Genomic DNA, 25,273 nt, shown 5'->3' with positions numbered 1-25,273 from the left:
AAATTTAAACAATTACAAAATCCAAAACAAATATATTTTAGAAACGAACAAAACTTTTGTGTGAGAATCACCTGTAGGACTACAGCTCATATTAACTATATATACATCAGGATATGGTATTTTACCTTAAAAACTATAAGAGCAAATTTACATCACAAAGTGGGATCTTATTAAGAAGCCAACAAAAAAAAAATGAAAAATAAAAAACTTTAGAACACCACCAAAAAGTAGTTCTTTTACCTTACTACGTATACCCATCAGCGGTATAATAACCCCCTAACCGCTGATCAAACCACAACTATATAGACCAACGCAAGTATAGCTCTTCTCTCTCATTCCCATTACCCCTTTTTGAGGTCAAACTCCAGCAGGATATAGATAAACTATCTTATAATCATTCCAACACTGTACGGTTAGATTGATGTCTCGATCATATCTCTTTGGGTGTTGAAGCTTGTTGTTCATACGCAACACCGTTATAAGAACTTGGGTTGATACCTGAGCTTCTTCTGTATGTATATATGGATTCAGACTAACTGTAGAACTTTGATGGACCCATTTGAGCTGGCTGAAACAACCATATTCGATCTTTTTCTCCAGCAAACACTTGAAACAAATAGGTTGTTGTCCTCCTCGATCTCCTTGCCTGATATAGGATCGATAGAACCAAACTTGTACGAGGTAATGGGCATCGGAAGAGACCGGTGATAGGCATACACCTGAGCAAAAAAAAAAGGAACACCATTTTTCTCAATCAGAGAGATCACTACACAACAGTATACGAAATTATATTCATTCACCATGGTTTTTCTATCATCGGGCTCTTATGACCTTCTAGTTATATATTATGTTTTTAGTAGCAACTGGTTAGTTCATCCGTTGCGTAGAAATAGACAGAATTATGGAACTTTTGTGCATCAAGAAGAAGTAACTCTAGAGATACTAATTAAGTTGAGAATCAAACTTTCACTCGGTGGCAATGCTTGTTGAGGGATAATAGAAAGGGAGAATTAGACCACAAAGTTCTATAGGAATATCAATGTGTACCCAAGTATGTAGGAACATACCTCATTTGTCTCAGAGCCACAAGCTATATATCCATCCGAAGTAGACAAACCAACAAAGTTCTGAAAAAGGTAAGGAAACACAAATCAACCACGATGAAAAAAAGAGAAGCATTACAAGGGTTAACTTAGATTTGAGTTTCAGAATTAGCTACCTTCTCATTTGTATGGCCACCAAAAGTTAAGCTGCAAGCATTTGTGGAGAGGCCACCGTGAGTGGTTTTCTTAAGATCCCAAAGCTTTAACGTGTTGTCAGTTGATGCTGTGACAAGGGTTTCATTATCCAAGAATTTTGCGTAGCTAACTGCTTTGTTGTGCCCTGACAGTATACACCAAGGAGTTCTTAAATTCCGTAGATCGTAGCAGTACGTTCTGAAATCTGATGATCCGAAGGCTAGCAAATGAGAGGACTGTGGAGAAAATTGGACACAGCAGACGTTTGCAATGTTCCTGATTGTTCCTAAGCAGTTCCTCTGCACAGTCATGCCAGAAGATTGTCTATTAGCAACAAGGCTGATATATAAGCGTAACAACATAACAGTATAATCCAAAGTGCTATAAATTCATGTGTATATATGCCAGCTATCTCAGTAGGAGTAGCTATTAGACGACATAATCCACCATATTGTACCTATGCATGTATCACTTTACTCTTCAATTTCCGCTTAAGCTTCCCCGGTTTGGGGGATTAATTGATTGGATACCCGAGAACCATAATCTTTCCTAGGAACAGCTTCTACGACGATAGATAGAGAAAAGCATACCTCATTGATGTTCCATAGCTTCACAGAACAATCATCGCTTCCACTGGCTAACTTTGTCGGACAAGCTTCAGAGAAGTCAACAGACCAAGCCCTCTTCTCATGCTCTATGAAATGTGAAATGGCCTGTCCTGTTGTCACATCCCATAACTGGATCCATCATAAAACATTTGTATTCATTAGAGAAAAGAAAATAAAGGACCCATCAAGTGATAACCAATCTATATACATCTTCAAAGGTTCATATACCTTGACAATACCATCATAATCAGAGGAAGCTAGATAGTTCCTAATGTAGTTGTTCCAGCAAACGCCGCTGAGCTTTGATCTATTTGGCATTTCTACGGCTGGATAATGAATGTCGACAGATTCGTTGAATAGGGAATTGAACTCAAATATCTTAATTTTCTTAGACACACCAGCCGTAGCAAAATAATCCTCGTCCCGATCGAATCCCAGAGAACAAATAACATTTGAAGTGCTGTTCAACTCGCTGGTCCTCAGCACAGCCCGAGTTTCAAACTTACTATGTCGAGCATATTTGCATAATCCATCAAAGAACGCTCCAACACGATCATCTGAGCTCCAAGTCTCGCTGTTTTCTACTTCTGCTACAGTTTTCTCACAATTTCTTAGCAGTTCTCTATCCGAGCGTAACCTATAACGTGCTTCGGGGAGATGGGCATCTATCCTTGCTGCGAAATAAGCACTTTCAAGCTGATTAATGTTCCTGATCAGTCTCATTTCAGGTACACTAGAAGCAGGAGATGAGCTAGAAGCTTCTTCCAGAGACAGAGGCCTTATGGCACAACGTCTCTTGACAATTTCTTCAATATCTGTTTCTAAGGACCCAATTTCTTCAATCAACTTCCCAGCATGCTTCTGCCTTTTCTCTTGGGATATAAAAAGGAAATGCTGCAACAGTTCAGACTCCGCGTCCTCTTCTTCAATGGATAAAGATAAGCCTTCAGCATACAAATCCGGGATTCCATTGACTACTTCAGATTGTAAGATGTCCCTGATACATAACAACATCAAACTTATTTAGAGATAAAGCAAACTCACAATCTCGACGAATAAAACATGACAGGAAGGAGACTACTGAAACATAAGGTGAGCTCGGTTACTACAAAGACTATATTTTTCAAAGTAGAACCTAACTATTGAATATGTTACCGAGGCGATCTTCCCTAGTTTACATCTAGGAGAACAACACCTCCACATTTGGTGCATATGTACATTTAATGTGTGATATATATCAAGGTTATCTTCCAATAGCCTCACTAGGGAATTATAGCCTAAACTGTCATCAGAAACAAACATACAAAAGTTTGATAACGTGCTTTCTATCATTTGAAGATTATTGTAGCTAAAGAGCTTGCATTGCCTGGTTGATGGCCGGCACGAAGATTCTGGATGAAGTAACCAAAGACAAAATCCAGCTTCCTTTGGATTCTCTGACAGAAATTTGGGAGAAAGAATTCGGTGTCGGATGTCAGACATTGCAGCCTCACGAGCTCTTTCACATTGAAATTGACTAAGCAGCTGACAGAAAAACCCCAAATTAGAATATCAATGAGATCAAGATATACAAAAGCCATGCAGCCAACTGTACTGTCAACAAGAAACTTCACAGTTAGCATAACATTACGAACATGCTACACTATCTAATTCTGTACGATGAAGCCTCGTTATGCACTTGTTATTCAGACCACATTGCCTATCAACATAAGTCAAATGCAAACTGGAGCCGTGACATGTATGCCAAAATTTTACGATTAATATTTGTTAGTGTAAAACCAGGGAAGCCAAACATGACCTGAACATGCTATGGCCCAGTTTACAAAGCTACATTAGTTTAACACATTAGTTGTAGGTTCGGGGTAAGGGCTATGCGGTTCCATATTTCAACTCATGGATTTGTTCACAATTGCAGGCAAAAAAAGCTACAATAAAGATGTCACACCACATATGCTATTATAAAAAGTTAATCCATACCTCATAAAGAAGAATACCCAAACTATAGATGTTTGAAGAGGCTGAGCGAGTGTCACCCCGGAGCTCCTCAGGACTCGCATACCATTTCTCTTCCAACTGCTCACTCATTGAAGTGAAAGGACCGGTAGCTGTACTACAATGATGTTGACTAGATCTGAAATGAAACTCCTGTATTGCGCCATCACCATTTTCAGTTTGGATATTTACACCACCAGCGCGTTGAAACATTGGCCACTGTCTAGAGCTTGGTCCACTTGACTTCTGCTTCTTTGCAGGGATACAGGGACTAGAAGTATCTCCTGACCGTCTTCTAACCAGAGGATTTTCGAGTTGACTTAAAGTCTCTTTGTTCAGGTTGCTGTCAAAAGGCTCTTGTTGAGAACCTGAACCCACATACTTGATTGCATTTTCCTTGAAAATTTTGAACACAGATGGCCGTAGGTCACATAAAACAACTCCTTGAGAATGAAAACAATCCACTTGATCCATGATCTGCCTAAAGATATACATACATTCTGCTTTATTAACTTCCTGCCGCTCCGACTTCAACCATTCTCTCAGACTTAAACCTTCACCTCCACAACCCCTATGTATATCTGAAGGGTTAGCACAAGAAGATGGTTTACTAGCTTTGGAAGGCAAGCACGGCAAACCATCACAAGCCGCCAAAGGGATGCTGCTAGAAACATTTGCTGAAGTATTCGATACTACTAAAGGGCTAACAGAACTAGCTACAGTTTGCTGATCCACATTGCCAGCTTCAGATTTCTTATGTGGCGGGCCTCTGAAAGTGACTCCCTTGCCTTTCAATGTTTTTCTAACAAAAAACCGAGAAAACCCAGACTGCGATATAATCTTTGTCTTGATGCCATCGTGGGCCAATGCCTCTAGTGGTACAGGATTTCGTTCAACATTAGTCAAATGTTCATTAGCTTCACCATTAACAGTAATGGCCAGTTGACCGGTCGAAATCTCAGGCAAAGACGTTTTGCCTGGAATTCTCCAGATACTTGGCGTTCCCCTGCCAATTTCCTTCTTACCCATAGAACTGCTACCAGGTAAATCACCATCTAGAGGAAAACGTTGCAGAAACTGACTACGATTCATCTCTAATCTAGCTCTACTACTTGGTCTACCAACTATGGCCATGCTCGACCCCTCACAAGTTTTAACAGTCAACTCCTCAACAACATCACCCACATCATTAGTATTCAGCCGGCTAGAACATGGTGCGTTTTCAACTCGGTCCTCACCACCATTCTTACCATCTAAAAACTCCGCTATGACACCATACGAACAATCAGGAGAACCTTCATCTCTTTCAACCTGAACTTCTTTGATTTCCAGAATTTCGCAGGTCTCCGGTTTAAAAGATTGGTCAACATTCTTGAATTGGAGGTGAGCAACATCAGCTTCATCAATCCTACTCACATCCCCTACTGAACCTTCATCCATCATTCCCTGTATCACTCAAAACACAATAAAAAAATTCAACCACTAAGATCATTCCAAGGTATTACACGATTGATTTGACAAAGAACATAACAGTAAAGCCCTTACAACTAGCTTTCTAAACAAAGCCAGTAAAGCAAAATCAACAGGAACAAAAACAGATAAGCTATATAATTCAGAAATCGTCTAGGTCTTAATCCGGAAACAAAAAAAAAAAAAAAAAACAATACTAATAACATTCACACAATCCCACTTCTAATAAAAAGAAACAAATTTGTAAAAAACAATTCCAGAAACATAAAAGGACTATTTCATCACCCCAAATTAGGCAAATAAGTGTGAAAACCTTCTAAATCCATCCGTATTTGATATTTTCCAAGAAAAAAAAAAACAGTATCGCTTCTACCTGAGAGAGATGATTAAGAAGAAGAAGACGAGCCGCGAAAAACGAATCGCGGGAGGAAGCCAATCATTGACGAAATCTATCAAGCAAATGAAAAACAACAACAAAGATCCACCGACGTAAATTATCAAACGAAGGAGGAAAGAGGAAGAAGAAGATAAGTAATAAAAACAAGGCGGTGGTGCGGTTGGAGAAGAAGCGAGCAGAAGAAATCTGAAAAAAAAAAAAACAAAACGACGATTATTTGAGTTTGTTTTTTTTAAAAAAAAAAAAAAACGCCGATTCCGATAAAAGAAAGTTTTCTAAGGCAGAAAATAAATTCTGACTGTTTTTAAATAAGCGACAGAGCATACGAACACGATATTAGATAGAGAGATGATACAATACAATTATCCAAATTAGTCCTTTTAGTTTCTCAATGTTTACATAAATGTACCAATACTTTTGAGATTTCAGTAATGTGGTATCTGTATAATATCTATTTACATTTCAAATTATGCAAAATTATTTTGCTAATTAAACTCAAAAGAGATTTGCTTTTACACAAATAAATAATAGAGAAATTTCTTTCACATGTGAGTTTTTGTTTTTAAACGCTTGATTTCTTCTATTTAAGATGGTAATAACTTCATAATCAATTATATTCTCATCATATTTATTGCCACGTTTATGTTAATTTCGAATCTAGTTAATTTATCCTTTTTATCTTTAGCAATTTTTCATAAAAAATAACATACACTCATGAATGATTGATTATGCCGATGATTCAAAAAAATTAAACTGACCCTGAATGTTCTTATAATTACTCAATACGTATTGTATGGTCTTGAACTTGTACTATGGATTTCAAGAATTCTGTAGCAAGAGCTTAACAATATGGAAAGAAGACATTTATACAATGCTAATGCCATCTTTAAGGATTCAAATGTTAATGCAATTTGAGGTATGGTGTTTAACTTTCGCAAGATAGAAACTGTTAGCTATTATTTATTACTCACGAAATTTAGACTTGTTTGTTTCTAGTTTCTCAAATGAGAGATTTTGATATAAACTCCTAGACAAAACAAAAGCATTAAGATGTCTATATATATATGTAAGAAGATTGCCATAACTACTATAGCTTAACTTAATAATGAGTGCAGCTTATAAATTCACTTCTTCTTCTGGCTCTCTTAGTTCTCTGCATCTGAAATGTTCTAAGACTTGTTGGAACTGTTCCCGGGACCTTTAGGGATTGCCCACTCGGGCCAGTTACGCGGCAGCTTAACCACAACTTCATAGCCGTCAGAAGATGATGATGATGATGTTGATGACGAAGACGATGATGAAGGAGAACTCGGTGGTGGGTTAATATTACTTCTCGGGGTGGAGGTTTCTCCCAAAGCTCGGTTCTCTTTTGGTGAGTTTTCTCTGTTCCTGCATTGTTCTTCTTGGTTATTGCCCACAGACTGATGAGAGCTTATGTTACTCTCTCTTGGAGTTGGAGGTTTATCATGTTCAGCTTCGCTTTCGTCATTGATCATCATCGCATCTACACACAAAGAGAGACATAAACAAAAAGGTCATCACTTTATTACTCAAGATCAAGATTTTGCAAATCTTAAACTTATTGGACACATAAATGCCTATGCATAATACCTGTTCCAGCGTTGTTTGCATTATGATTCACCTCATTCTCGCCTTCACCAACAACATTATCAGTCTCACCAATCTCTGACACAACAGCACTATGAGTAACCGAAGCTGCTACCACTTCCGCATCATAGAGCGAGTTCAAGAGTTCACATTCCTCTTCAACAACAACAAACTTCTCAGCTAACTCCACATACTTATTCTCCATTTCAACCAACTCTTCTTCCTCTTTCCTTTTCACCAACAAAAGCTCATTGTTTTTAGTCATCAGTTCATCAACCATAGCATCTCTCTCAACCTCCATAGTCTTCTTCATCTCCTCAAACGTTTTCTTAACTTTCTCCTTCTCAATTCTCTCTTTCACACATTCATCAAACAAGCGTCTGTTACTCTCCTCAAGCTCCTTACCTTTCTTCTGAAGATGCAACTTAAGAGCCTCATAAGTCTCCTCAGCGTGCTTAATCCTTTCCTGAAGACATTCGTAATCTTTCACCAAAGTCTCGTGATTCTCCTTCAAGATCTCATGCTCCACTGTAATCGATTTCTCTAGACCAAACATGTTTTCTGTTCTTCTCTGAAATTGTCCAAAACAAAATCCTGAAAAAAACATCAAAAAGCTTAATCCAAAACTCAAAACTTCACCAAAAAAAAAATCTACAAAAACCCCTAAAACCCCCAAAGTTCTGTTTTTTTTTCTTCTTTAGGCTAAAAATCCGATCTTTATCGATCATCAACAGAATAACATGAAGACGAGAGCTTTAAACAGACAATGCTTAAAGCTCAAACCAGTTCTGAGCTGAGAGCTCAGATTGTGGAAAAACCAAAATGGGTCTCGGAGGATTCAGAGAGAGTAAACACGAAGAGGGTGTTGTGGTTAAACCCCAGATTATTTAAAGCAAAAAGTCAGGTTTTTTCAAGCATACAAGAACGTATATACACAATGAAACAGATAAAAAGGGGATTTTTCTAGAGAAATACTTACGGAAACTTGAAGAGAAACCTAAAGATGGAAGAAAGGGAGAAGAAGAGAAGTCCCCTCTACCTAAAAACGTTGATTCCCCCTGTAAATGAAGATGATGAGATAATGTTTGTAATTAAGTAATATTATTCAAATTAATTAATTGTTTACTTCTTATGGTAACTTTTAGTATCTTTTGTGCTGTTTTTACTTTTTAGCTGCCTTGTCTATACTGGGATGATATTTACCGTATCCGTCGAGAACTTTCCATCGTATAATCGATTTTTTTTTAAATAATTAGTATCAGTTTGTGAATATATATTTTTAATATGAGATTATTTGAATAAGAGAGAGGTACCAGAATTTCTTTTTGTATGGATATTTTAGTTTTTATAAAATTAATAAAAAATTATTCAAATTTTCTTTATAACTTTTTTATCAATGTCCTAGTTCTTTTCCTCGCATTTAGAGTTTTAAGTAGTGATATGGGCATTGAGAATATCTTTTATGGCAGACTTATTTGTAAGAGTTTTGAAACGGATTATGTAGACCTTGTTGTATTGGTGTAGAAACCTGAAAAATGACCGGCGTTCTCTAATCTCATAGATGAATTCAGCTTGTTCCGGATTTTTTTCCCACTTTTTTTTTTATTTATGATCCCACGATCATTAAATCTGAAGGCAAATTGCTTTGATCAGTTTTCTAGATTGGTTATCTCTGAAACTGTCTTTGTAAACTATTATCTTCAAGTTTAAGCAATTAAAAAAAAATTATGAATTTTAGAAATATCAGTTCTAAAGTGGAACATTTATTCATCTTTATCCAAATTGATGAGACTATGAGAATTGAATTTAACTATATAAATTTGCCAATCATGTCATGTTACCTAAAATTTTCATGATATGATTGTATTTTATGGAAATTAGTTTGACTAATGGATTTTTAATACAAAATTATATGTTTCAGTCTTATACCCTCTTTATTTTTTTATAATATTCCAAAACTTTTAGAAATATGTTTTGAATTGGGCATTTATCCAACCTGAAATCATTTTTATTCAAATTGGTGAGAATATGTGAATTGAATTAAATTACACAAATTTTCAATCATGTCATGTTAAATGACACTTAATTATTCTAAATATATGTTTCTGTTCATCTTTAATATATTTTTTTAACACTGAATTTTAGAAATATCCATTTTGAAGAGAAATTTTACAAAACAAATTTTCCAATCTAATTTTGTTACCCATAATTTCTTTCATATTTGTTTTTAGTTTTTGAACAAATCGAAATTAGTTTAAATAATGGTTTTCATCATCCAAATTATTTGTTTTACACTTATAGACAGATTCAGGGCATGAAGAAATATGAGATTGTATTCAAATCGGTTTCTTCCCACTAGACTCTCACAAAAAAAATCACATTTACAATTTTAATTTTTATTATAACTCTTTGGGTTCTTATAAATCCATTTTTTAGGGGAAAATTTATTTGAAAAATATGTACTCTCTCTTTCCAAAAAAAGAAACATTAATAATTTCCTAAAAATATAGATGATAAATTGTAAATTTTTAAAAAGAGAAATTTTTTTTTTTATTGGTAATGCATTGATAATCAAAATTTTGTTAGGTGTTAAAAAGGTAATGCATTTATAATCAAAATTTAATATATTTTTTTAATATGTATGAAAGCTTTAAAAAATGAATTAATTAAGAAGAGAGAGAGAAGCATCATCAACACCACAAAGCATTAATTATAAGAAGCTTTAAATTCTCATTAATCATTTTTGGAATTTGTTAATTCATTTAATTTATCGCTTTATTAAACCACGTAGTCAACAGTCCTAATTCCCTTTGCTGACCAAAAAAAGAAAAACCGTAACATCATCATACATCATCTCGCTACTTCTCTTCAAATCCCAAAACGAGATTGAAGAAGAAGAAGAAGAAGAAGAAGATGAAGCTAAAATGGGAATCAATCTCTAACGTTCAGCAAAACACATTTCTCATAAAACTCGTCTCTGCTACTCTCATCACTTGTCTCGCTTTTCGCTTCTTCGTCTTCCAATTCGGCCAATTTCACCCAGTTCATGTGTCGGTGAACGGAGACTCCGATCCTCAGATTTCTCCGCCGTCGGTTATCTTATCAGATAACGAGGATCAGATTCCTGGAGGTAATTATTAGATTCTAGCACAATCAAAACTACGATTTCGCTGTGGTTTTTTGCTAATCTTGTATTTGCGGAAACTTCTGAGATCTAGGGATTTTAAAATTCACCAAGTTTTGGGGATCATGATCTTTTGTAATCTGTAGTGTCTCTGATTCATGAGCCCTTTAATCAAAGATTTGTTGTAGTTAATGATTCTCATCTGTGTTTTTGTTTATAGTGTTTAGTTAGAGTAGTTGTGTTCTTACTTACTAAGTGAAACCTTTAGGTTTAGGTGGTGCTAAGAATCTTGCTTTGTTGTTTATCAGATATTGAGGTGGAGAAGTGTGATTTATTCAGTGGGAAATGGATCAGAGATCCTTTGGGACCAATTTATACCAATGGGTCATGTGGTATCGTTGTAGACAGTCACCAGAATTGCATCACCAATGGCCGGCCTGACTCTGGTTTTCTCTACTGGAAATGGAAGCCTCATGATTGCTCTTTGCCACGTTTTGATCCTCGGAGATTTCTTCAGCTTATGAGGAATAAATCTTGGGCTATAATTGGTGACTCCATTGCCCGTAATCATGTCGAGTCTTTGCTTTGCCTGCTATCTACAGTAAGTTTTTTTTTTTTTTTAACTGTTGCTTTGCTATCTATTTGCAGACTTTTAAAAAAGTAAAGATTTGTAATTGAAGAGTGTTGTTATTGGTCTTTTCTATGTTTCAGGTTGAAAAGCCGGTAGAAGTGTATCACGATGAGAACTATAGATCAAAGCGTTGGAATTTCCCTTTTTACAACCTCACAGTATCCAACATTTGGTCACCTTTTCTTGTGCAAGCTGCCATCTTCGAAGACTCAAACGGTGTTTCATCAGCTGCAGTCCAGCTTCACCTTGACAAACTCGACAATACATGGACTGATCTGTTACCGAGCCTTGACTATGCGATCATCTCTTCCGGGGAGTGGTTCTTGAAAACCGCAGTCTACCACGAGAATGCAAATCCCGTTGGGTGTCATGGCTGCCCGGAAAGTTCTAACTTGACGGATTTAGGATTTGACTATGCTTACAATACATCGTTGCGTCATGTTATGGACTTCATAGCAAAATCTAACACTAAAGGCATGGTCTTCTTCCGCACTTCGATACCCGATCACTTTGAAAATGGTGAGTGGCATAACGGAGGGACCTGTAAGAAAACAGAACCAGTGAGCGAGGAGGAGGTCGAGATGAAGGTCTTGAACAAGATACTGAGAGATGTGGAGATTAATCAATTCGAGAGAGTGGTTGCAGAGATGGGTCAGGAGAGTGGGAAACTAAAGCTTCTGGATTTTGCAGGAATGTTGCTGACTCGACCCGATGGGCATCCAGGTCCATACCGAGAGTTCAGGCCGTTTGATAAGGACAAGAACGCGAAGGTACAGAACGATTGTCTGCACTGGTGCTTGCCTGGTCCCATTGATCACTTGAACGATGTCATATTGGAGATCATAATGGATGGTCGAACCGGGAAATAACCGATTTGATTGTATCATTTAGTCAATATGCCTAAATTGAATTGGTATAGGTCGTGTAAATTGGTAAAAGCAATTCTTACAGTTCTGAACCGGAAAGAGATCCGCTTAGATGAATTGAAAACCGGTTCGGTTAACAGAAGCAATTCTTATAGATAAATTATGTAAAGCAGTTTGATAATTTTTCTGGATTTGGTTTGTGTAATCGAAAATTCGAATGGTCTCACATTAAAAAATAAAATAAAAGTAAACGATTAGAAGTCTTCAAATAAATTGTGATCTAAACCGGTTGAGTCAGTTGGTTTAGTGGGCAATTGAAACGGTCAAAATTAAAAAACAAAAATCTTCTTCGTTTTATCCACAAAAGGAACAGTTTTGAATTTCAAAAGTTTTGACCGTTCAGCCTTCATCTTCTTTCTTCTATATATAAAACCCAGAGGAGAGGCTCCACTAAACTAAATCGCTAACTCTAAATCCCAAAAATCTCAATTTCCTCTCTAACCTCTTTTTTACGCAAACGCTCTCGTTCAATCTCTCTTTTTTGTGATGGCGACAGTTTCAGATCCAGCTCCGGCGAAGAAATCGAGAAACAGTAGAAAGGCGTTGAAGGAGAAGAATGAGATCGTCGAGTCACCGTTGTTGTCACCGGTCTCGGCAGCCGCCAAGGGGAAAGAAGAAGCGAAATCGTTTGAGAAAGATCTGATGGAGATGCAAGCGATGTTGGAGAAGATGAAGATCGAGAAGGAGAAGACGGAGGATTTGCTAAAGGAGAAGGACGAGATCCTGAGGAAGAAGGAAGAGGAACTTGAGACTAAGGAAGTTGAGCAGGAGAAACTTAAGACGGAGCTGAAGAAGTTGCAGAAGATGAAGGAGTTTAAACCTAACATGGTAAGATCTCTAGATCTAGCTCTGCTTCAATGATCTTTTGTGATAAATTCAGAAAAATCTGGTAAAATCGTTTGTGTTATGGAGCTAGTTGATGGTTGAATCGTTTGATAGAAGTTTCAGTTTAGATCTGGCACTCATGTTAGATTAGTATGATTGGTTCTTTGAATTCTCTGTTACAGCTCTATCGTTTGATGAATCTGTATGAGATTTGAGATTTGATTGATTTCAACGCTTGTGTTTAAGATATAGATCTTAATTTGGTGCCAAATTAGCTGAGATAGGATTAGCTTTGGTTGAAGTTGAATGTCCAGTGACGTGATTTGGTGATTGATTTGGGAATGTTTATGTTGTGCTTCCTCAGACATTTGCATTTACTCAATCTTTGGCACAAACTGAAGAGGAGAAGAAGGGAAGGAAGAAGAAGGATAGTGCTGAAACTAAGAGACCATCGACACCGTACATTTTGTGGTGTAAGGAGAATTGGAACGAAATCAAGAAACAAAATCCAGATGCTGATTTCAAGGAGACTTCAAACATTCTGGGTGCTAAGTGGAAGACTGTGAGTGCAGAAGAGAAGAAGCCTTATGAGGAGAAGTACCAAGCAGATAAGGAAGTTTACCTTCAGGTTATTGCTAAGGAGAAGCGTGAAAAGGAAGCCATGAAGCTTCTTGATGATGAGCAGAAGCAGAAAACTGCAATGGAACTGCTTGATCAGTATCTCCATTTTGTTCAGGAAGCTGAACAGGACAACAAGAAAAAGGCCAAGTAATGATACTGATGTCACTATTTCACTCAACATATAAGTAAGAAAACTGACTGCATTTTCTCGTTTTGCAGGAAGATTAAGGATCCTCTGAAGCCAAAACATCCCGTATCTGCTTACTTGATCTATGCAAACGAGAGGAGAGCTGCTTTGAAAGGAGATAACAAAAGCGTAGTGGAGGTAAAAGTCAAGAATTAGTAGTTGTCTTTTCTCAATTGTCATTTGAAACTGTTGAAGCTTAAGTGGTGTGGATGAATGATGATTATAGGTCGCTAAGATGACTGGAGAAGAGTGGAAGAGCTTGTCTGAAGAACAAAAGGCTCCCTACGATCAGGTATAGTTCATCATAGACGACATTGCTGTGTTAAGAAGTGAATTTAATAAAGAGATGGTTCTAACGTATGTGTGCATATTGTGGAACTTTTGTAACAGATGGCAAAGAAGAACAAGGAGATATATCTTCAAGAAATGGAAGGATATAAAAGAACAAAGGAAGAAGAAGCCATGAGCCAGAAGAAAGAAGAAGAGGAACTCATGAAGCTCCATAAACAAGAAGCTCTCCAACTTCTCAAGAAGAAGGAAAAAAACGACAATATCATAAAGGTTAGTTAACTCACTTACAATGCATTTTGCTATCCTGGGCTCAAGTCATTCACTAACAGTAGACATGTATCTTGCAGAAGACGAAAGAAGCAACCAAAACCAAGAAGAAGAACGAGGATGTTGATCCTAACAAACCAAAAAAGCCTGCTTCTTCATACTTACTCTTTTGGTATACTCAAAACCCTGAATCCACAAAACAATCAGATCCAATCTCAAATCTTTTCTTACTGTTTTTTTTGTAAACATTGTTGTCTTTACAGCAAAGATGCAAGGAAGAGTGTAGCAGAAGAGCATCCTGGGATCAACAACTCAACTCTTACTGCTCACATTTCATTGAAATGGAAGGTATGATAATTTACAAAACCCGAACTGAGTATGAGTTTTATAATCATTGATCATGAAATTGATTGGGAAATGTATCTTCCTTTTGTAGGAACTTGGTGAAGAGGAGAAACAAGTTTATAATCAAAAAGCTGCTGAGTTAATGGAAGCTTACAAGAAAGAAGTGGAAGAGTACAATAAGACCAAGACTGTCTCGTAGAGGAAAAAAAAAACTAAATCAGCAGTAGTAAAAAAAAAAAAAAAAAATGAGAATGTTCAAGTTTGCTCACATTGAACATCTCTCTCCCTTATGCAAAAATAACTCTGCTTTTTAAGATTTCAGTTAAGGTGAAACTAGTTTCATTTTTCTTTGGTTGCTCACTATATTATAGTTAATCTCAAGAATAATAATAATCAAATCTCTAATGAAAGTAATATATAATTAAATCGAATCGTGTAAAAACGTGGGGAAGCCAGTGGTGTCAATTTCAGCCGTTGGATCAAATTGAAAATCAACGTCGAAGATTGGAGAACTTCCTGTGGAGGTATTAGTGGAGATCAGTCCGGTGAAATCTGACGGACCAGAGCTACCCACGTGGCAAAACGTTTCGTAAGAGTAAAACGGCGGCGGCGTAACGGGGAACGAGAAACCGTGGCCTTCAAGCCCGTCGGTACGTACGGTGAGATTGGTCCTGAGATTGTCGAGGAGGTTGTTTTGGTAATTTACGACTTCTACTATGTGGTTTTGGTTTGGTTTAGTTTCCGCTCGTTTATGTGGAGGTGTGTTCCCCTGTTGTGAGCAAGTGTGTGTTCCTCTGTATGTTACTTCGAAGATCGTCGGATCACCGTCCGATCTTTGGACTTGTTTTGTAGCCAAACAGCACTGTGTGTTACGAAATGTGCATCTGTAATAACTCCTGCAATAACAAAAACAAAAAACAACAAATTAGTCTATATAATAAACGTCATCTTTAAGAAATTAAGAACAAATTAGTATGATAATAATTAATTACCTTGGATATTTGGCGCCCAAAATATCTTTTTGACCATATTTTCTCCAGCTATAAACATCATCATGAGGTCCTTCTAAGCCTCTCTCTGGACTAATTCTCACTTGCTCTGTCCACTTTGGCAACATCTTCCTGCACAATTTTAAGATCACTAATAAAAAAACTCTATAATCTTGTTTCCACATTATTAAAAGTGCTACAAATGATCTCTTCCTTAGTTACAACTTACAACTCTCAACATTTTTTTTTTACCTCTTTTTGCAACTGTAATCTTTGCATCCCACATCGAGGAACTCTTCGCTTTTCGGACTTTCGTTAATCGATGCTGGAGATTCCGGAACCTTACCGGAGTTAACTACCGGATCCATCACCCTCTCGGTCGTTGGATTGTGTGATCCGTTCAGCATCATAATAGCTTTCTCGTAGGAAGAAACTACCTGTTGTAAGAGAGTCTCCTTCATCTCCGACGTCAAACACGAAGAAGAAGATGACGACGATGGCGCCGGGGAAGCTTGGAGTTGTTTTGCAGCTCTTAGTCCATGAATCAGCTCGTTTAGCAAATTCCTCTGTTCCCAATTCATCATTTCCATGTTAGTAGTTAGTTACCTCACCAATAGAGTAGTTCCGTCAGTTTTAGTGCCCCGGTAAGGTTTAGGACATTAGATTGAAAACATATGTTTGAGAGGCTTAAGAGAAAGATGTGAAGTTTTTTTTTTGGTATTTGATGATGAGAATGTTTTGGTTGTGGGGGGATGGTTTTTAAAACAAAGCGTGTTCTTTTGGAATTTAAGGGATTTTAAAAAAGTTTGATGTGAGTGAAGATGTGTTTGAAAATTTGACCCAAGTGATCAAAACTATTATATAAAGATTCAAAGTTGAGAAAAGTCTTTGGTCTTCAATTTTATTAAGAAATCTTTAGTTCCAGAGTGTATATAAGTGGTGGTGTTTACTGAAGGGTCTAATGCTGACCAATTCAAATTTGGATTTATTTTAGTTTCACTAAGTTGATTAGTTTATTTAAATCCAGTGGTCTTACTTAATAATCATATAAAAATAACTGTACCTTTTCAGTCTCAAACTATAGCTTTGTGGATGTAGTTAAGGTCTTTTTTCAATATTTTATTTGCAAACGTATTTTTTTTACATGATTTCTATTTGTGTAGCATAACCTTTTTGGTTTTTTTCTTTTGACAACAACAGCTTTTTTTGTTTGGGTATTATATTTATTTTGTGTGTGTGCAACTTCTTCATATATTCTACTGAATTAAATATGAAGCAATAGCACAAACTATTATTATACCAAATCTCAGTTATACAATATATACTTATTTCTTTTCGTATTTTCTAACAAAGCTGATTAACTAATTCAAAATAAGTTCATTGGTATTCACTATTTTGACACTCTGAATTCTAACATTTAAGGTATGCAGAGGAAATTCCATAATATTTGTTTATTATATCCTTATAACATTTGTAATTTGTGTTTCAAAAAAAAACATTTATAATTTAATAATAATAGAAAGATCGTAGAAAAAGGTTTCTGCTGACCAAGTCCATCGTCAAAGTGCAGTCTCAAATTAAAAGAAAGTTCCATCGTAAATTCCATATCTCATGATTGATACGTATAACTTTATTGCCATCAACTGAATTATGTTTTAATGCATTTGAAAGATGATTTTTTTTTATTCATAAATTAACGAAAATATTCGTTTCCGTAACAACCAATCTACCGGTATTCAACTTCTATTTTAGAAGATTTTATGGTATTCTTAAAATCCCTCGTTATTCAATTGATGATTTTTTAAAAAAAATTTTAAATTCTATGTTATTCAACTTGACATAAATTTAAAATCACTTAAAATAATTTACAATCACATATTTATAAAACTAACTTGAAATCTATTGTTATTTAAATTATCACAACTTTTTTTTTAAAATACTCCTTTGAATGATTTTAGAAGACTCTTTTTTTGTTTTTTAGTTGAAAAATATCACTAATAAAATCATACCCTATGAGATAGAATTTTGAAGGATTTCAAAAAAGAAAACATAGCTTCATCGCTTCCGTAACTCCTCCCGTACAGCTCTGAAGTTTCTGATTCATAGATGTGGCCACCATCGCTTCTCCTGGTTTTCTTCATCCTCTTCGTTAGAGCAAGGCAGACTAACTTCCTTTTCCCGAAATAGTTTCAGTGGTCGCAGTGAGCTCGACAATTCTTTGCCGCAATCATCTTCCAAAGTTCTTACATTGCCGCCTACCGTGTTAACACTTGGTCGTGTCTCCGCCGTTCCACTTCTTGTCGTACGTTAGTTTGTTAACTGCAATTTGTTTTGGAGTTCAATTATTTGAATGTTGTGGTCTATCAAGAAAATATGATCTTTTCTGATTCGGTAGAATCATTTCTTGAGCTACACATTAGAAACAGATACACTTTGTTTTGTGATTGTAAAAATTGTTCATTCTTTTGCAGGTTTTTGAGAGTTTGAGTTTGAGTTGTTGCAGGTTTTTGAGAGCTTGTGTTTGAGTTGTTGCAGGTTTTCTAGTTTGAGTTTATTTCTGTTTCAAGTTTGAGTTCATATCAATATTTGAGTTTCGGATTTGATTCACTTACCACCATTTAGCCAAAACAAAAATACTTCAAACACAACAAAAGAAAAAATAGACTTTTACAAATTTCAGACCTCAAGCATATTCGAGATTTTATTTGTAGGCTTCAGACTTTATTAAAGGTGCATGTGGTCAGATTTTATTGCAGGTTTCAAATGTAAGTGTAGGTTTTGGATTGTTCTATTTTAATATCAGACATTGGAGTTTCAAACATTCAACTTAAGTTTACATCTTCACTTATGTTTAACTAAACAAACACTAGCTCTTTTGTCCTCACTTATGTTTTGTCAGCACACAAGTCACAAATTCACAATTGATCACAAATTCGATTACTAATTATACAATCACACTAAATAAAATTTTTTGAGTTAATGTCTAATCACACTACTCTTTATGTTTTGTCTGCTCATAGAGTCATATGTATGAAATGTTACACCAAAAAAAAATCAGCGTATAAGTGAATAGAAATGAGTAAACACACTCAAACATCAAGATGTTAAATATATCTCGAATTTCTTCTGCTTTCTTGTCTGTGATGTGATCTGCAACGGTCTGGCAAATTAAAATAATTAGCAATGTTTCTTATCAAAATAGAGATACTTCATGAACTCTGCCAAATCAAGTGGATTTGTGACGAGAGGGACAAAGTTCATGTTGACAGTCTGACAAATTATCTGATCATTACTCATTCAACTCAAGTTTATGTAACGGAATAGTTAGATTGTAGTTAGGATGAGTTGAGACAATGGAGTCAAATTTTATTTGTTTGTGTTATCAAATATTCTAAAATCACTCAAAATTTAATATTAAAATCTCACAGAATCACATTTTAATTTTTAAATTAAAATATAAAAAATCTAAAACACAATCAAATCTCCTAAAAACTCACATAATCTTCCAAAATCCTAAAATGTTAAAATCCTACCAAATCTTTCAAAATATAAGTTGAATACCCCCTCTGGGCTTTGTGATGCATGAATTGTCTACTTACTTAAACTATATAAGTAAATATTTAGAGTCAAAGTCTATTTATTTGGAGTTAACATATGTCTAGTCTCTAATATATAGTATTGTTTCTAGTGATAAAGTACTACATTAGGTTTGCACAAACTTACATTTTAAGATTTGCACACGCACAAAAAGGTTACATCTACTTTGTAACGATCGGTTTTCATAAAATTTGGAGTTTAACTGATATAGATAAATAATATGATTTGACATTGTTATATTATCCATGTCGATTATTTTTTCAACGAAGTTAGAGTTTGAAGATCATTGTTATTTTGGATAAATAATTCGACTCTAATTTTTCTCTTTGAAGACTATTCACAAATTTTTAGGTGAGATTGGCAATCAAAATCACATAATCAGATCAAATCCAAAGTTGAAACTAATCACTTGAGGTATTCCCATGTTTGTTATTGTTATTGAAGGTGTTTTATGTGTTCTCTATCCAAAATTCCAAATGCTAGAAAAGACAAACGTAAAATTTTATTTATTTTATATATAAGTGACTATTAGTGATATAAGATTCATCAACAAAACATGCATAATAATACTGTATACTAATAATATAAGTAACATAAACTTAAAATAATTTGCCAATGATTGATTTGAACCTAAGCAAATGTTTCTAAGGGAAAACATAAATTAGAAAATTTGAGTCAAGGGATTTGACCGGAGACTTTTTCAAACCTCACTCCGCGTGGATCTGGCCTTTTCAGTTTTTCATTCACTTATTTTATGATGTCACAAGTTGCCGTCATCTCCTAAAATAATAAACTCACTAGGTACTAATCCGTGCTACGGAACAAAATATTTTTATAAACATTATTTTTATGTAAATTAAAAAAAAATTAATTATATTTATTTTGAAATGGAAAATACGTCATATCACGTCCTGTCCCCTCACGTCCCAATCCATCTCCTCTTGTTCCGTCTTATCCGTTTCATCTCGTCTCGTCTTAAAAAGGATCTTCGTGTTTATCCGAATTTCAAAACCAATATAATTACGCTTTTATCCTTATCATAAATAAATTATTTGGTAATAACTCCAATGGCATATCATTGTAATTTCTTATGAAATAAAGGTTTATTAGTTAAACGACTTTACAAATAATAATAGAGATTTTTTTGTCTTCTGCAAACTAACAATTCATTACAAAAAAAAAAAAAAAAAAAAAAAACTGGAGTAAGAAAAAGAAGAAGCATTTTTTGTTTTTTTTAGAAATAAAAACTTGTACTCAACTAACGAGAAATAGTAAACTACAAATTGTTTGACAAAAAAAAAATTATATATCAAAATTCATTTAAGTTTTTCGAGCAACCCGTGTATTTTATATAAACAAAACAATATAAAATTTACTTGATCGAATAAGGTTATAAGAGCATTCACATCGGTTATACGGATAAGGATCTCTTTTATTTTTTAATAATTAAACATAATAAAAATCAAATTTTAATTTTAGATTTTCAGATAACCGTGTCTCTGCCGAGAAAAAATAAGACCCTCCAAGACCCTCTACGTGTCAAAATATGATTGCTGGCGTTTGTTTGTTTGTTTGTTTTTTTTTTTTTTTGATTTTTTTTGCATTAAGTTATCTTTCTCTTTCGAAAGAAACAAGTTCAGAGATAGTGAGAAGAATCGATTTTCACAATTTGATTCACAATCTGTTAAATGTCTAGGCAGGCCAATAGCCGACTGGCACTATACTGGGTCATATTCTTCTAACAACCAATTTCTAGAAACTCGATTTTCCATCAGCAGTGGATCTGAGATAAAATTTTATTATATGCAAAAGTTGATAACTACTAATAAATTATATAGAAAATAAAATTAGTTTAAAATAAATGAAGGTAAAAACATATATCCTTTTTTATAGGATTATGTATTTAAATTTTGATCATAAAAGCAAGAGAATTGTAAAAAGATAATAATAAGTATTATGCAAATATGATGCAAAACTTATGCAAAAATTATAAAAATAGTATACAAAAGAGTATAGTTACTTTGTATTAAAAATACAATACAATTGGCATAAATTTTTTGATCCAAATTTTAGGATAGCATACAAGTTTGAAGAAAATAATAAAGTTTTATGCAGTTTTGATTAATTTATGATAATGTTAGTATATTTTAATTTAAAATTATTATGTATGAGGCTACAAAATATGGAACAACTATTTAGTTTTTTTCAAATATGAGACAGTATTAGTTTCCTTTTTTCTTTGAGAATAATATTATTAATTTTTAAATTAGTTTTTATTTTTAGTAAGATATAAATATGATATAATTTACATATTATTTTAACATGAAAATTATAAGTTTCTCCTTTAGGATTGAGTGTACATAATTACAAATTTATTATGATATAATATGCAGTTAAATTATGTTGCGAGTAGAGTGTGTCAACTCTAAATCCGGTTTGGAATATTATGTAAAATTCAAATATTTTAATTATAAAAAATCAAATAAATCCGTAAAATATATATTTTTCAATTTTAAATACTATTTGGTTTTTTAGTATGAAATTTTAAATAATAAATAAATATTTATTTGTTTAGAATATTTATAATTTTTATTACTAATACTTGTTTTGTAATGTCGCTATAATTGAAAAGTAATAATATGATAACAAACTTCTACAACTTTTTACTTTTTGTTACCAGTCGAACTTTTATAAATTTTTCAAGTCACGACTGGTACATGTTTTTGTTACTAATCCACACTAATTAGACATTTTAAAGTAAAACTATATACCAATTGGGTTGAGAAAAAAAAAACTATATACCAATTGGGCCTCTCAGTAACATGAGTTCTCTTTTTTCTGGTCTTGTAAATTGTAATCTGCAAAAATCCATTTCCTCTCGTTTTTATTCAAAAAAAAAAGAAAGGGTAATTTGGTAATTACACGAAAAGACAACCTAAGGTTCCCGTCGTCCTCTACCTCGGCAAGGTTTTTCCCGTTCACCAGCCATTTTTGTTTTCCTATTCTAAACCCTAAAAAACCCTCACCGCAGGGTTTAACGAATCAGAGCACTTCGACATCGTTTTGGTCTTCTTCTTCTTCTTCTTCTTCTTCATCATCCTCTCTGTGTTGCGTTATCTCCTTCTCAAACTCACTGGTACGCCATTTCCCTCTTTACTTCCAAATCCTGCTTTCGCATTTCTCAGCTTAGTCGTGGTTGATTGGTCTAATTCAAAATTGTTCCATCGCTGTGACGTATAAACCCTAATTGCGAGGAATCACTTCAATTTGCAGATTAACTCTCAGAAGTCAGAACCATTCCTGCTTTAAAATGAACTCACTCGCCATCAGAGCCTCGAAGCTTCTGAGATCCTCTTTAATATCTCCTCTAGGTAATATCCTCTTCAGCGTTCTACTCAGAAATGTGTTTGATTAAAATTATAATCTGTTTCTTATTGGGGTTTGCGAATGTAGCAATAAGTGCTGAGAGAGGCTCCAAGGCTTGGTTCTCAACTGGTCCTATTGATGAAGGTGTAGAAGAAGATTTTGAAGAAAACGTATCAGAAAGACCTGAGCTTCAACCTCATGGAGTTGATCCCCGTAAAGGTTGGGGATTTCGCGGTGTTCATAGGGTAAAAAGATTCAATCTTGGAACACTTTTACACTTTTGAGAGCATTAGTAGTAGCTGAAGAATATGATAATCAAATTAGGCTTATCTAAGTCTTCAGTTGTTGTTTCTATAGCCAAAAAAAAACCCAATTGAAAAGGAACGATCTTTTTGTATATGCCTTGAATTAGATTCTGACGATCATAGCATGGTTCATGACTTGAGTTATCTTGATTCCAATATCATCTTTAGAGTGGGTGATTGCATTTCCTGTGGTTACATATTTCCTTTGATTCTCACACAGGCGATAATCTGTGGGAAAGTAGGGCAATCACCGGTACAGAAGATCTTAAGGAACGGGCGGACAGTAACGATCTTTACAGTAGGAACAGGTGGGATGTTTGATCAGAGGCTTGTAGGAGCTATCAATCAGCCAAAACCAGCTCAGTGGCATAGAATCGCAGTGCACAACGAAGTGCTTGGCTCTTACGCTGTCCAGAAACTCGCTAAAAAGTAAGTTTTGGTACATGTTTAACTATCTTAAAACAAGGAAGTGTATTAGTTTAAGAGTTCTAATTTCAGATTAACTAAGTGATAAGTCCGTTAGTTAGTTTGTTACTTTAGAAGATCATCTATTTCTCTGTTTCCAATCTCTGTTTCTTCTTTATTCGCTTGATCTTTGATGGTATCAGTTAATAAATAGGAGGTGAAAGGTGTAGGTATTCATCTGAACTTTTTTTTTTCTGGTGCTTTGTTACACAGCTCATCGGTTTATGTGGAAGGTGATATTGAGACTAGAGTGTATAATGATAGTATCAGCAGTGAAGTGAAGAGTATCCCTGAGATTTGCATCCGTCGTGATGGTATGTATGGTTTCATATTGTTGTTGATCCGGACCATCAGTTTATTGCTCTGTTACGATTCTTTTGTGTTTTTGCAGGGAAGATTCGGCTGATCAAATATGGTGAAAGCATTAGCAAAATCTCTTTCGATGAGCTAAGTAAGTTATATCATTTTATCATTCAGCTCATATTCCTAAATAAAGAAGAGATATGTTGCTTATGTGTTTTAATTTTGTTCCACATTTGGCAGAAGAAGGATTGATTTAGTCGGAGCAAGAATATTTCGGTGGCCGGAGGAGAGAATACTGAATCAAAGCTTTCAGAGTAAAATCAACAATACAGTTTGTTTTTTTTTGTTCTGTCCATTGTGACTTTGTGAGCACTGAGTTCCTTTTTTATGGATATCAGGGACATTTGTGTAGTTTTTGGTCAAAAATAAGTATGTCATGCCATGCATTTGTTTAGTTTTACTGAATCTTCCGGTGTACCAAATCTACGGTTCTTCAGTGGAAGTTTATATGGCAGAACAAAGGAAGAGCAAATAAGAGCAAATACGGTTCTTCAGTGGAAGTTTAACATGTCTGTTGAAGCTTGTTCGGTCATATCGACTCCAATACATAGCTTGATATTCAAGCTTGAATTAAACATAGCTATATTCTTCTCCACACTAACATGCAATTTATGTAAATTACTAAACCGTTCCTCATGACTCACTTATGACGGAATAATATGGAGCGTTTTTTGAATTTTGCCGATAATCATGGAAACGCCCACTATCGGGCTCAAACCCATTAAAAGTGGCAAAACATACGCGCATATCAATTAAAAAAAACTGATAAACATGTTTAAGTAAAAAAAAAATGATAAATACATTTATGTTGTAAATCATTTGGAGTGGATCTCCGTTACCGGTCCATTCATATGTCTAAGTCCATAAGGCCCATTAGCCACCTTATTCTATATCGGTTTAGGAATTCTATTGTACTTAGGGTTTTATCTTTTACTATATAATGTACTATTCGATTGAATCATTAATAATACAAGAGAATACATCATTCGAGTATCTCTACTTTCACAACACGTTATCAGCACGAGTTTGCTCTAAGCTCAAACTGAGAAAAATCCCCTAATCCTAAAACCCTAAACCGCCGCCACAACGGCCATCGGTTCCTGTTCGTGATCAATCCGCGTTCGTGGTCAGATTCTGTTCGTGATCAAGTTTTGTTCATGACTAGTCCGAGGTTCGCGATCAAGCTCAAGGTATATCCGAGTTCTTTAGCTCCCGAATCAATTCTAGCCAACCTCAGAACGGTGTAAGGTAAATAAATCGAATTCATCAGACACATATATCGAACTTGAACTTTAAATTATATTAGAACCCTAAAATCTATAATTACACAATCAACAAATCAAAACCCTAAGCTTTAAAAGCCCTAAACCCTAAAACTTTAAAATTCGGATTGTATGAGGTTTAGAATTGCTTAGGATAAGATTCATTGTTATTGATTTGATTGATTCTATGTCTTGCATAAATTGAAACTTAAAATCGGAATTTTGTCTTGCATGAAACCCTAAAACTAAGAACTTAAAATCGAAACCCTAGAGAAAAGTTTTTCCTAAAAACCTCTTGTCCTAATTCTATTCAGAATAGGAAAATTTACTAAACTAAAAAGGAAATAATCTTATCTAGAGAAAAGGAAAACTTTAAAACTTAAAATTATTTGCATA

General features: G+C 34.8%; 6 protein-coding genes across 6 annotated transcripts; 3 read left to right on the top strand and 3 right to left on the bottom strand.

The window, feature by feature from the left end:
- Window positions 1–35: 35 nt before the first annotated feature.
- Window positions 36–6,027, bottom strand: LOC104707401 (protein SPA1-RELATED 2). The gene is made up of 8 exons (XM_010423747.3): window positions 5,682–6,027; window positions 3,824–5,284; window positions 3,213–3,370; window positions 2,075–2,843; window positions 1,829–1,975; window positions 1,220–1,537; window positions 1,068–1,127; window positions 36–719 (listed from the first exon to the last, which is right to left on the bottom strand). Exons 2-8 carry the CDS (start codon window positions 5,279–5,281, stop codon window positions 528–530), a joined length of 3,102 nt encoding a protein of 1,033 aa, XP_010422049.1. The 5' UTR covers window positions 5,282–5,284; window positions 5,682–6,027; the 3' UTR covers window positions 36–527.
- Window positions 6,028–6,643: 616 nt separating this feature from the next.
- On the bottom strand, window positions 6,644–8,390 carry LOC104707400 (uncharacterized). The gene is made up of 3 exons (XM_010423746.2): window positions 8,293–8,390; window positions 7,317–7,907; window positions 6,644–7,209 (listed from the first exon to the last, which is right to left on the bottom strand). The coding sequence occupies exons 2-3, from the start codon at window positions 7,867–7,869 to the stop codon at window positions 6,875–6,877; spliced, it is 888 nt and encodes a 295-aa protein (XP_010422048.1). The 5' UTR covers window positions 7,870–7,907; window positions 8,293–8,390; the 3' UTR covers window positions 6,644–6,874.
- Window positions 8,391–10,058: 1,668 nt separating this feature from the next.
- On the top strand, window positions 10,059–12,146 carry LOC104707399 (protein trichome birefringence-like 23). The gene is made up of 3 exons (XM_010423745.3): window positions 10,059–10,443; window positions 10,746–11,038; window positions 11,149–12,146. Exons 1-3 carry the CDS (start codon window positions 10,227–10,229, stop codon window positions 11,935–11,937), a joined length of 1,299 nt encoding a protein of 432 aa, XP_010422047.1. The 5' UTR covers window positions 10,059–10,226; the 3' UTR covers window positions 11,938–12,146.
- A 150-nt stretch (window positions 12,147–12,296) lies between these two features.
- On the top strand, window positions 12,297–14,874 carry LOC104707398 (high mobility group B protein 13). Its single transcript, XM_010423744.3, has 8 exons — window positions 12,297–12,822; window positions 13,184–13,587; window positions 13,660–13,765; window positions 13,854–13,919; window positions 14,018–14,188; window positions 14,266–14,357; window positions 14,449–14,533; window positions 14,622–14,874. The coding sequence occupies exons 1-8, from the start codon at window positions 12,481–12,483 to the stop codon at window positions 14,727–14,729; spliced, it is 1,374 nt and encodes a 457-aa protein (XP_010422046.1). The 5' UTR covers window positions 12,297–12,480; the 3' UTR covers window positions 14,730–14,874.
- Window positions 14,647–16,348, bottom strand: LOC104707397 (putative WRKY transcription factor 41). The gene is made up of 3 exons (XM_010423743.2): window positions 15,772–16,348; window positions 15,523–15,651; window positions 14,647–15,426 (listed from the first exon to the last, which is right to left on the bottom strand). The coding sequence occupies exons 1-3, from the start codon at window positions 16,107–16,109 to the stop codon at window positions 14,952–14,954; spliced, it is 942 nt and encodes a 313-aa protein (XP_010422045.2). The 5' UTR covers window positions 16,110–16,348; the 3' UTR covers window positions 14,647–14,951.
- A 5,674-nt stretch (window positions 16,349–22,022) lies between these two features.
- On the top strand, window positions 22,023–24,020 carry LOC104707396 (single-stranded DNA-binding protein, mitochondrial). Its single transcript, XM_010423742.3, has 7 exons — window positions 22,023–22,252; window positions 22,390–22,487; window positions 22,570–22,727; window positions 23,008–23,216; window positions 23,466–23,566; window positions 23,644–23,703; window positions 23,796–24,020. The coding sequence occupies exons 2-7, from the start codon at window positions 22,427–22,429 to the stop codon at window positions 23,810–23,812; spliced, it is 606 nt and encodes a 201-aa protein (XP_010422044.1). The 5' UTR covers window positions 22,023–22,252; window positions 22,390–22,426; the 3' UTR covers window positions 23,813–24,020.
- Window positions 24,021–25,273: the final 1,253 nt, after the last annotated feature.

The sequence above is a fragment of the Camelina sativa genome, chromosome 8 (assembly GCF_030686135.1).
Source record: "Camelina sativa cultivar CO46 ecotype springtype chromosome 8, ASM3068613v1".
Lineage (NCBI taxonomy): Eukaryota > Viridiplantae > Streptophyta > Magnoliopsida > Brassicales > Brassicaceae > Camelina > Camelina sativa.
This window is presented reverse-complemented; position numbering and strand designations above follow the sequence as displayed.